This window comes from Mesoplodon densirostris, chromosome 9, assembly GCF_025265405.1.
Source record: "Mesoplodon densirostris isolate mMesDen1 chromosome 9, mMesDen1 primary haplotype, whole genome shotgun sequence".
Classification (NCBI taxonomy): domain Eukaryota; kingdom Metazoa; phylum Chordata; class Mammalia; order Artiodactyla; family Ziphiidae; genus Mesoplodon; species Mesoplodon densirostris.
This window is the reverse complement of record NC_082669.1, coordinates 86642570-86655570: the sequence shown is the minus strand read 5'-3', so window position 1 is coordinate 86655570 and position 13001 is coordinate 86642570. Positions and strand designations below refer to the sequence as shown.

The 13001-nt window shown below is 38.2% G+C and overlaps 1 protein-coding gene across 1 annotated transcript in view; it reads left to right on the top strand.

Annotated features, from left to right (window-relative positions):
- WASL (WASP like actin nucleation promoting factor) overlaps nt 1-11887 on the top strand; it is a 64342-nt gene extending 52455 nt beyond the window's left edge. Inside the window, exons 9-11 of the mRNA XM_060107592.1 lie at nt 733-1253; nt 8504-8612; nt 11396-11887. Coding sequence (XP_059963575.1) covers nt 733-1253; nt 8504-8612; nt 11396-11457 — 692 coding nt within the window. The 3' untranslated portion in view covers nt 11458-11887. The remainder of the gene's footprint in view (nt 1-732; nt 1254-8503; nt 8613-11395) is intronic.
- Nucleotides 11888-13001: the final 1114 nt, after the last annotated feature.

Here is a 13001-nt window from a genome sequence, read left to right as displayed (position 1 = left end):
CAGCCTCCCTTAATGCCATCACTGGAATTGCTGACCATCTTTTATTAATGTAGTACAATATATACAATATATACATGATATATTATATTATATATCACTATAATATATATTTATTACATAACTTGTATTATATATTATATGTTCTATACATGTAAAAATGTAGGACATTATAAATTACAGGTGTAAGTTAGGTGACAAAGATTTACATTGTCCAAGAAAAAGTATTTGAGTTTAGCTCAGATTAACTTGAATAAATTCTAATAGATTATACTACATTAGCTATTTAATTCTGAATGTAAATTAATTTTATAAAACAACTAAATATACTTGATTCTTTAAAGAGGGAAGGTATCCATTAATTTTTATGAAAATGTAAAATGTTGCTTATTGCCCAAAATGTTTGATATCATTGTTATAGTTTTATTATTATTACATAAAAATGTGTTTATTCCTTTACCTTGAGAAGTGGTGCTGATTCCCAAAAACTAAATTCTGCTGTTTTAGCTAATATTTTTTCAAGATAGACCAGGAAGGCGATCTTCAGGCCGAGTAGTTCCAGAGTTGTAACATATCATCTGCGCCCAGATATCTTTGTAAAGTAACATACAAAGATGAGGTCTCTTTTTTCCCCCTCATATTGGTTTTTTTTAATACATGTTGAAATGAGCCGCTTTTTCAGTATCATGTTTGCTGGGGGAAAAGCATGCTTTTCTTTTTTTGTTTTCATTTCAGCACCACCACCTCCACCACCGTCCCGGGGAGGGCCGCCTCCTCCCCCGCCACCTCCGCACAGCTCGGGCCCTCCTCCCCCTCCTGCCCGGGGAAGAGGGGCTCCTCCCCCGCCCCCTTCAAGAGCTCCCTCGGCTGCGCCGCCACCGCCGCCTCCGTCCAGGCCAGGTGTTGGGGTGCCTCCGCCACCGCCAAACAGGATGTACCCCCCTCCTCCTCCAGCCCTGCCCTCCTCAGCGCCTTCCGGGCCGCCGCCACCTCCTCCGCCAATGTCGGTGGCGGGGCCGGCGGCACCGCCCCCGCCGCCTCCACCTCCCCCGCCGCCGGGGCCGCCACCTCCCCCCGGCCTCCCTTCCGATGGTGACCATCAGGTTCCAACTTCTGCAGGAAGCAAAGCAGCTCTTTTAGATCAAATCAGAGAGGGTGCTCAGCTAAAAAAAGTGGAACAGAACAGTCGACCGGTGTCCTGCTCTGGAAGGGATGCGCTTTTAGACCAGATACGGCAGGGTATTCAGCTGAAATCTGTAAGTAATCTGTACCTTTCTGTTTAGACTGCCTGTCTTAATGGAATTTTAAGCAATTACAAGACATCTTTGAAAAAATTTTGTTTTTACTTTTTCTCTTGGTGTGTGTTTTTCTAACCCTTACATACCCTAAAATGCATAAGTTTATACCTTTACCTGTGTGGTCCATACTTCTGTATCAAATATCACCCCAGAAAGTTCCCTCATGCCTCTCCCTTCTCAGAAAGGATCACTGACCTGATTTCTATCACCATAGGTTTAGTTTGCCTATTCTGGAACTTCATATAAAGAATATTGCACTATGTTTGCAATCTGTCGTTCTAGACTTTTAAATAATTTTAATTTAAAGAAAAATCTTTATTAAACTATACAGAAATAAAAATAGCCCTGTTGAAACCAATTGTAATCATTTTGGCAAAGTCAAACCATTAACTTTATGAAAACTAAACCATATTTTAAAGTTTCTGTGTCTGAAATTTAGATTAGTAGAGAATCAGACTCCACAGAAAATTCAAAGAGTTCTAATTAGAATTTCTATAGTGACAGATAATTTTGGATTCTCTGAATTGGTTGAGGTCATCGTTTAATCTTCCAGAGCAGAGGTTGGCAAACTTTTTTCTTTAAAGGACCAGATAGTAAACATTTTAGGCTTGCAGGCCATATGGTATCTGTTACAGCTGCTCAACTCTGCTATTATACCACAAAAGCAGCAGCCATAGGCAGCACATAAGTGAATGGGCATGATTGTGTTCTATAAAGCCTTATTTATGGACACTGAAATTTGAATTTCATATAATTTGCACATATCACAGATATTCTTCTTTTGTTTTCTTTCAACCGTTTAAAAATGTGTAAAAATCATTCTTAGCTTTAAAAAAGTTATACAAAAACAGGGGACAGGGCTTCCCTGGTGGCGCAGTGGTTGAGAGTCCGCCTGCCGATGCAGGGGACACGGGTTCGTGCCCCGGTCCGGGAGGATCCCACATGCCGCGGAGTGGCTGCGCTCGTGAGCCATGGCTGCTGAGCCTGCGCGTCTGGAGCCTGTGCTCCGCAACGGGAGAGGCCACAACAGTGAGAGGCCCGAGTCCCGCAAAAAAAAAAAAAAAAAAACCAGGGGACAGGCTAGATTAGGTCCATGGCAGTAGTTTCCTGACCCCTGACCTAGAGCCTAACCTGCCTGACATTCACATGCTTCCTCTGGGCCTTTATGTGTGGTCTCTCAGTTCCAGGAGGAACATTTGCTCTGCAGGGCTTCAGGCAGGTTATGGATGGTAGATTTTTCTATGCAGTAAATGGAGCTGAAAGGAGACTTTAATTGAAAATTACTTTGCAATGTGTAGAGAATTATGATAACTTTCTAAATCTCAGAAGCTTTAGCTAGGAAGAGAATGATGGCTAGGGAACACAGCTAATCGAATGAAAGCATTTAAATGTTAACCTAGCACAGATCTTAGATCAGCCTGTGAACAATCACCTCTGCTCCCTCTCCCCACTTAGTTCAGACTACAGGTTTCTCAGGAGCAGTTGAAGAACTTAGAATAGTTGTTGGTGGGGAGAATTATTGTCAAAATGACCACAGCCCAGGTGAATAGCAGATTTTAATGGGGTCATATACTTTAGAATTTCAAATACATAAGTTGACCCTTGGACAGCAATGGGAGTTAGGGGTGCCAGCCCCCTGAGCAGTCAAATCTGTGTATAACTTTTGACTCCCCAGAACTTAATTACTGATGGCCTACTGTTGACTGGAAGCATTTAATAAACAGTTAATTTAACACATAATTTGTATATGTACTGTATACTGTATTCTTACAACAAAGTAAGCTAGAGAAGGGAAATGTTATTAAGAAAATCATAAGGAAGAGAAAATACATTTAGAGTACTGAACTGTATTTATCGATGCTGTAAGTTTACATCATCTGTTTACAAGATGAATAATCTGTTAGTACCTACATCAATTTGGTCAATATTGTCTTATTTATAATACAAACACTGTAGATGTTACATGTAATACTAACAGTAGACATCAAAAATGAAAAGAATGTGAGATTTATATTTATTTACAGGTATAATAATTCATGCAGCGATAACAGAGAGGCAGCCATATGATTGCTTTATGGTAGCCTAGCATATTCGATATGGTTGCTTCACAGTAGCTAGCCTATATACTAGTGAATGAATCGTTATAAAATTTTTATGGCATATGTTAGTACAGTCATATTCATAATACTGTATTGGGAACATTGTTATATTTTTTTTCAAAAACCACTTGCCTGTGAAGGTAGGCAGATATGCAGTTTTTCCAGTTACAAGAGAGAGGGGCATACTGTATGGTAATGTAGTTCTTCAAAAGCAAAGTTGTAAAACAGTAAGAAAACTAACACAGTATTAATTTTATATTAAATATCCCTCACCTTACGCCTATGTAAGGAGCGGCTGTCCACTTCAACTCTTACACACAGTGTTCTACATGATGAATACTTAGGTGATGATGATTAGGACACAAAAATATTTCATACAGTTCTTGCCGTATAGTTATTAGATTTTCACACAGACACATACACAACAGATAAATTTATTAACTGTACAGCATGATGATTACTATTCATTACGTGTAAGTAGGTCATCGTAAAGGGCTTCATCCTTGTTGTCACGTTGAGTAGGCTGAAGAGGAGGAGGAGGAAGAGGAGGTGTTGGTCTTTCTTGCTGTCTCAGTGGAAGAGGTGGAGGGAGGGGTAAGGGGAGGCAGGAGAGGCAGGCAGGCACACTAATTTTATAGAACTATATCATACTGGGTTGGCCAAAGAGTTTGTTCAGTTTTTCCCGTAAGGTGGCTCTAGTAGTGCTTTAGTTGTCTTTAACTTCATTCGAAACAATTTTATTAGATTGTATTGTGACAGCTGTCATATCAGCGTGCCTTAAAAAAAATAAAACTTACCAAAAATTGGTGTATTTTTGTGTAGCCGTTTTAATATTGAAAATGGAAGAAAAACATTTTCAGCATATTATGCATTATTATTTCAAGAAGGGTAAAAACGCAGCCGAAACGTAAAAAAAGACTTGTGCAAAATATGGAAAAGGTGCTGTGACTGATCGAACGTGTCAAAAGTGGTTTGCGAAGTTTCGTGCTGGAGATTTCACGCTGGATGATGCTCCACGGTCAGGGAGACCAATTGAAGTTGATAGCGATCAAATCAAGACATTAATTGAGAACAATCAGTGTTATACCACGCTTGAGATGGCCAACATACTCAAAATATCCAAATCACGCGTTGAAAATCATTTGCACCAGCTTGGTTTATGTTCATCGCTTTGATGTTTGGGTTCAACGTAAGTTAAGCGAAAAAAACCTTCTTGACCGTATTTCCACATGCAGTTCTCTACTGAAACATAATGAAAACATTCCGTTTTTCAAACAAATTGTGATGGGCAATGAAAAGTGGATACTGTACAATAATGTGGAATGGAAGAGATTGTGGGGCAAGCGAAATGAACCACCACCAACCACACCAAAGGCCGGTCTTCATCTAGAGAAGGTGATGTTGTGTATATGGTGGGATTGGAAGGGAGTCCTCTATTATGAGCTCCTTCCGGAAAACCAAACAATTAATTCCAGCAAGTACTGCTCCCAATTAGACCAACTGAAATCAGCCCTTGACGAAAGCATCTGGAATTAAGTCAACAGAAAACGCATCATCTTCCATCAGGATAATGCAAGACTGCATGTTTCTTTGATGACTAGGCAAAAACTGTTACAGCTTGGCTGGGAAGTTCTGATTCGTCCTCCATATTCACCAGACATTGCACCTTCGGATTTCCATTTATTTCGGTCTTCACAGAATTTTTTTAATGAAAAAAATTTCAATTCCCTGGAAGACTATAAAGGGCACCTGGGACAGTTCTTTGCTCAAAAAGATAAAAAGGTTTTGGAAGATGGAATTATGATGTTGCCTGAAAAGTGGCAGAAGATAGTGGAACAAAAGGGTGACTACACTGTTCACTAAAGTGCTTGGTGAAAATGAAAAATGTGTCTTTTATTTTTACTTGAAAACCAAAGGAACTTTTTGGCCAACCCAGTAATTTCGTTTGTTTTAGTTTTAGTACCCATATCATAGAAGGGTCCATGTTGTAAAAGAAGTCAAATGCAGTCTTGAATAATACGAGAACCCTTCTTTCTGCCAGATTGTCTAATGTCAATTTGTTTTCCTGGCACTGCTGCTTCTACATTTTCTTCATCATCGTCTGGCACTGGTTTGGAAACACTCATCTTCGTCAAGTCATCTTCTGTTAATTTTTCTGGTGTGGTGTCTGTTAGCTCTTTTATTTCTCCAAGATCCATATCTTGAAACTCTTCACGACCACTGCCACCACCCCCCGCCACCTTTTTTGCCATATCAATGATCTCTTTCATGATTTCCTTGCTTGGCTCTGTTGTAAATCCTATGAAGTCATATAGAACATCTGGACACAGTTTCTCCAGCAGGAATTTATTGTTTCGGGCTTGATGGCTTTCACCGCTTTTTCTGTAAGAACAATGGCATCTTCAATGATGTAATCCTTCCAGACTTCCATGATGTTCTCTCTCTCGGAGTTCTCTTCTGTAGTTGACTGTTCTTTACACAGAGTACCATGTGTAATGAGCCTTAAAGGTCTTTATGACCCCCTGATCTAGAGGCTGAATTAGAGATGTTGTGTTGGGGGCAAGTAGACCACTGTGGTGTTGAAGTCATGGGGTTCTGGGTGGCCTGGGCACTCTCCAATATCTAAAAGAACTTTATAAGGTGGTCCCTTACTGGCAAGGCACCTCCTAACTTCAGGGACAAAGCATTGATGAAACCAATTCAGAAAAAGGGTTCTCCTTGTCCAGGCCTTTTTGTCATCTAACCAAAAAGACTGGCAGCTGGTGTTTATCTTTTCCCTTCAACAAGAGTTAGCAAATTTATAGATAAGGGCAGTCCTGATCGTAAACCTGACTGCATTTGCACAGAGCAGCAGAGTTAGCCTATCCCTCCTCAATCCCGGTGCTTGCTTCTCTTCCTTACTTATAAATGTCCTTTGTGGCATTTTTCTTCCAGGGCACTTCTAGGACACTTTCGTCTACATTTAAAACCTATCCAGGCAGATATCCTTTCTCCTCTATTATTTTCTTAATGGCATCTGGGAACTCCTCTGCTGCCTCTTGGTCGGCGGAAGCTGCTTTTCCTGTTATCTTCACATTTTTAAAGCCAAACCTCTTTCTAAAATTATCAAACCGTCCTTTGCCAGTATTAAATTTTCCAGCTTTAGATCCTTCACCTTCCTTTTCATTTAAGTTGTCATATAATGACTTCACTTTTTCTCAAATCATTAGAGGCTATAGGTATGCCTTTCTTATAGCAATCCTGCATCCATGTGGAAGCTGCATTTCAATACGAGATATAAAGTTATTTCACAAAAAGTGCAAGGTTTTTGCACCTGATGGTGTAGCTGCAGCGATGGTTTCATGAATTTCTTGTTCTTTTTTTTATTATGGTCCTTAATGCCGAATTCATTTATCTTGAAACAGTGAGCCGCTGCAGCTGCAGACCTCAATCTACAATATATATCACACAATTCAGCTTTTTCTTGTAATGTCATGACTTTTCTCCGCTTCTTGGGAGCACTTCCAGCATTACTAGTGGTGCTTCGTATGGGTTCCGTGGTTTTGGTCAAGGTTTGCAGTATTGCACTAAATACAATGAAAAATACATGAGAACTGCGAGAGATCACTTTTTACTGTGATACGCAATTTATTGGAGGGACAAACTGCTCACACTATTAACATCATAGGGAGTTTTAAGCGTATACTCACAACACTTGAACGTACTGAAATAGCAATAGGAGGTGGGTACAAAATTATTACAGTAGTACAATGTGCACTACAGTTAATCTTATGCAGTTATGATTTAAAACTGCATCTTTATGTTTATTTACATTTCTCTCAACAGGGAATGGTGCTGTGTACAGTCTGTGTATAAGCTTTAATAAATTCTATCTTTTTATAATAGATTTGTGTATATTTTATGGTAGTAAATGATAAAACAGATGTGTATCTGTATATGTTTTATGCATTCATAACATATCTAACTTTTTCTTAACTTTTTCCATATTTCTAGGCAGTGTGATTCATCTGTAAGTTTTTTCAAATGTAGCAAATCCTTAAAAAGTTTTCCAATATATTTGTTGAAAATAATCTGCATATAAGTGGACCCATGCAGTTCAAACTCGTGTTGTTCAAGGGTCAACTCTGTGTGTGTGTGTGTGTGTGTGTGTATGTAATTATTTAGTATAGCTGTGCTGTTTCATTTTTAATTATACCAATATCATACCAGGGACAAAGTTAACAAAATGACTATTTTGTATAAACGACTGCTCACTTTAGTCAGAGTGCACATACAGCAATAGTTTCTAAATTGTATTTTTTTCCCTAAATCTCTACAAACTTCCTATAGTCTCTTTTTTAATGAGTGTTGGAATCAGGGATTATTTTATATAGAAATTAGATCTTAATGAGACCCTTTGATATTGATTTTTTCCCCCAAATGTAGTTTATATTAGGTAAAGTACTTTAGTTAGGGATAGTTAGTTGCCTTGTGAGGTACATTTTGAAAGCTATGCATCTGATCTTCTTAAAGAAAAGTTACATGAGAAGGAAGGTTCATTTTGAATTCTAGTATATATATTATATATTGTACATATTTACATTATAACTTTATATTAAGTGTAATATTTAAAGTTATAAAGCCTATTAGTAAAGCTGAGTTTTTCTAGGAAACCGTAAGTCTCTTTAATTGCTCTTAGATATCCTAAAATGTTCTTCTCCTCTGATAACTCTAGGAATCTAAATACTACCTTAGTTTTGTAAAATGATGTCCTTTGATAATCGTTTTAAAGTTTCTCATCAGCCAAGGCTTTGTGTACTAGAATGAACAGAAGTAACCCAGCTGTAAGGGCAAGTATTATTTAGGAAAAAGTTTGACTGTTGTATTAAATTTGGAAATGTATTAATGGCTTATACATTAAGGAGGGGAAATGTATCTTGGAGAATTCTTTTAAGGCAGCAGTTTTTTTCTTCTTAATTTTGTTAATCCTATTCTAGGCTTGATTGTTTGCTTTTTTTGTTTTGTTTTGTTTTAAAATAATAAAGTGATTCTAAGAGAGAAAGATTTTCTGGAGACAGAGATTTGTTGCTAAGGATGTGTTACTAAATTTTGCTGATTTTCCTTTCCAAGGTATCTGATGGCCAAGAGTCTACACCACCAACACCTGCACCCACTTCAGGAATTGTAGGTGCATTAATGGAAGTGATGCAGAAAAGGAGCAAAGCCATTCATTCTTCAGGTATATTTGCATGTGTATATATGTATATTTAATAAATTTGAATATTTGAAGTTCTGCTTCTCTTTTTATTCTGTGACACAGTCTTTGCTAGATTTTTCCCTGCTATTGAATAACTTATTGATGTAGGTTCTAGGATATATTTTAAGTTGTTGCAACTGTGACTAGTCTATTTGAAGCTTAATGGATGTCAAGACACCACTGTCATAACCATAAATTGGAAGAACAACTTTAGCAAAATGACGATTTTGTTTCCTGAACCAGAAATACTAATAGAATGCCTGGCAAACAACTTGTTATCAAGGCTGGAGAGTCCTGAATCTCATTCCTGTGACATTCTTGTGACATAAGAAATTTAGGTTTCCCTGATTTGCAAGAGTTGGGGCTGAGAAATGAGATAATTTATACTGTTTCTAGGGTTTAGTAAAGAATCCTAAAGTTTTTTGTTTCCTCTTTTTTGTTTTTTCCTAAAAGGTTTATTTGAATAAACTAGTACTTATTTGAGGTTATTAAACATATGCACACCACCACGTAAATGAATATCACTTTTAAAAGAGAGAAAGAATATGGGTTTTGCTGATGTGATGGTTGAGGTTTACTGGAGAGCATGATGTAGTAGAAGCAGATCTTTGTTCTTATTAAATCTATTACTTACTCCCTGTGGTGGACCTCAATTCTCCAATTTGTTACATGGAGAGAATTCATAAATCAGATGATTGATATGAACAGTAAGTAAACTAATATGCAACTAACCAGCAGATTGCCTAGCACATAGTAGGTGTTCAGTAAATGTTATTTTCCTTCTCTTTCTTTCTCCTTAAGGATGTGGGTATCTAAGATCTTTTAGCAACATTTGTTTTTCTTAAATAGGCATTTTTTATTTCCATACCGTGTTACAAAGATAGGATAGGTTAATTCAGTCCACAGATATTTATTGTGGAATAATAATAAAATAACAAAACAAAAATTCCTGCCTTCATGGAGCATGCATTCTAGTGAGAGAGAGACAATAAATAAAACAAATTAGAAAATATGTATATTAAATGATGATATGTACTAAGGACAGAAAGCAATCAGAAAAGGGAGATATAAGGACTAACAGGCCATGAGAGGGAAGTTCATTTTGAAATAGGATAATGAGGCCTATACCTAAGATGTCATTTGAGAAAAGACCAGACGGAGTTCAGGGAGTAAACCATGTAGAAAACAGGAAAGTATGTACAGCCAGTACAAAGTTCCTGAGGTTGAGGAACAGCGCCAATCAAGGTCAGTAGGGCTGGAATAAGAGAGCAAGAGAAAGAAGAATAAGGAATGTAGTATGAGAGGTGGCAGGGGGCCAGGAGTAAGGCTTTGGAAGCCATGAATGTGATGGGAAGCCACTGGAAGGTTCTTAGCAGAGGAGTGGCAGTGATCCAAGCTAGAGATGATGCAGGTTTGAATCAGGTTGGTAGCACCTGAGAAGTGGTTGGATACCAGTTACACCTGAATGTGGAGGTCATTGGGTTTGCTGATGGATTGGAAGTGAGGTTTGGGAAAAAAAAGGAGTGATGGATAACTCTGAGGTTTTTGAACTGAGCAGCTGAAAGAGTGAAAGTTTCATTAACAGAGTGGGAAAGATTTAGGAGTGGCAAGTTTGAAAGGAAGGATTAGGAATTGGATTCTGTACATACTAAATTTGAGATACTTACTAAAAAATGAAAAGTAGATACTGAGTAGACATTTGGTTATGAGTCTGGAATTCAGGGGAGAGATGTGAACGGTTAATATAAATTTGCATGTCATTAAGATATACATGGTATTTAAAGTTATGGAACTGGATGAGATCATCAATGTGGGTATAAATGGAGAAGAGAAAGTCTAATGAGTTCAGAGCACTGGAGAGTGTGGTATCTTAGAAGTCAGGTGAGGAAGTGTTTGAAGGAGGGTGGAGTGGTCATCTGGGTCAGGTGGGTATGACGGGTCAGGAAAATGAGAACAGAGAGCTGAGCTTCAACTTTAGTGACCGTAGGTCCTTGGTGACCCGGAAAGAGCGGTGTCAGTGGGTTCAAGGGAGAAGAGGGTAGAAAAGGAGATTAGGTATTGGGACTGCCTACTCCGTTTCCTTTATGGCTTAGTGCTGATGCGGTTCCCGCCTGTCACTGGAATTATAATTGAAATTGGTAGCCAAACAACGTACTGGTTATATTTTTTACAACTTTTCTTTAAAGACAGCCATTGAAGGGGCCTTTGTTGGATTTGCAATATGTGAGCCTAAAATTCAGGGAGATCAACTCAAATGTGATTTTACACATAAAGAAACACAGGTTGAAACTGGTTACATAGATACTTAGGGACTAGAACCCAAGTCTTCTTAGTCATGTTCTAATCTTCAACTTACTATCAAATACTCTTCAGATGTATTTTATTTTTTTTTTTTTTTTTTTTTTTTTTTTGCTGTACGCGGGCCTCTCACTGCTGTGGCCTCTCCCGTTGCGGAGCACAGGCTCCGGACACACAGGCTCCGCGGCCATGGCTCGCGGGCCCAGCCGCTCCGCGGCATGTGGGATCCTCCGGGATCGGGGCACGAACCCGTGTCCCCTGCATCGGCAGGCGGACTCTCAACCACTGCGCCACCAGGGAGGCCCTCAGATGTATTTTATTGATTCATTTTAAACCATCTTAGTAACTAGATTCCTCCAGGTTTGTGTTTTAGAAGCTGAATAATTAGAGAAGTCCCCTAAGAATTATGAAATGTCATTCGATTTATATATATGTTTTAATTGTTTGTATTAATGATTCTCTTCTAGATGAAGATGAGGATGAAGATGATGAAGAAGATTTTGAGGATGATGATGAATGGGAAGACTGATCTATATATTATATATATATTTTTAAGGTGAAATACTAAACACTGCTTTCTGTCTATGGATTCTGTAAAATTATCATGTAAATGTTCTACCAATTTGCTGTATATTTTTGTTGCCTTTTTTGCTTTTTTTTATTAATCTGTGCAATACCTCATTTAATCTGTAAGGGTTTGTCATAATCCTCTGCAAAGCTACTCCCTGTTACTGTGTGCACGTTTACACCAGGATGCTCACTTAATGTGTGAATATTTCCCATTCCATCAACAAGGGAGTTTAAATATTATATGTGAGACTGACAAAAACCTTAATGTAATTTAGTTATAATGCCAGAAGGAAAACACTATTTTCATACCCTACTTTTTCTGTACCTAAATTTTCTTATTAAAATCTAGTATAGCACTACATTCTTTTTTTTTTTTTTTTTTTTTTTTTTTTTTTTGCGGTATGCGGGCCTCTCACTGTTGTGGCCTCCCCCGTCGCGGAGCACAGGCTCCGGACGCGCAGGCTCCGGACGCGCAGGCCCAGCGGCCATGGCTCACGGGCCCAGCCGCTCCGCGGCATATGGGATCCTCCCAGACCGGGGCACGAACCCGTATCCCCTGCATCGGCAGGCGGACTCTCAACCACTTGCGCCACCAGGGAGGCCCTACATTCTTTTTTTTTTTAAGTGATGCAAACTTTAGTTTATTTAGCCCCTTCATTTTGAACACATGCCACATGAATGTTGAAGCTGATACATTGCACAGTTCTCTAGACATCACTACACTGATGCAGTTTCTCAAATTTTAGCAATATGTGCTATGTAAAATCACTACAGCGTTGCTAGTTGGGAAAATGAGTAAACACACCTCTTACAGCAATATTGCCTGTTACTGTACAGATGTGGTATTTGGAGGCTGGAATCATAAGGAGCCCTTGCATACCTGTGCTTGACTGAGGTTATTTTTGTGCTATAGCAAATGTGGCAGGCTCTTTTAAGCAAAAATTTTAAAAATATTTTTGGTACTATTCTGAAACAAAAGTTGTTGAGGTTTCGGGATCTTAGAGATAATTTCATTCTACATGAACTGAAGGAGGCTATACATTGTGGTTACTTCAATATTTGGTTAAATATACTGTAAAAATCAGAACATCATAAAAGTGGTGTGGAATTAAGTATTTTTATTTTGCAGTCTGTATGGATTGAGGTATTCAGAAATACCAGACATAAAAATCTTCTGTTTGGCAAAGGTATACACTGTAATGATGAAACTATTATGCTGTTTTTTTAAAGTTTGATAATTTCTCAAGATTTTTGTCAAATGTCAGGTGAAGGGTTACATTTTTCTTCAAAGATTGGTGGTCCCAATGTCAAATTTCTTGAAATACAAAACTGAATGACAGATTAAAAAAAAAAAAACAAATAAAACTTTACAACCTGCACATTTGTTATGTATGCTAAATGATACAATGCCTCTCTACAATACACTAGTCTGCCTAAAGGTGGTTGTTTCATATTTATAGCATTAATTATCATACCTACCTACTTTAAATTTTAGGTAGAAAA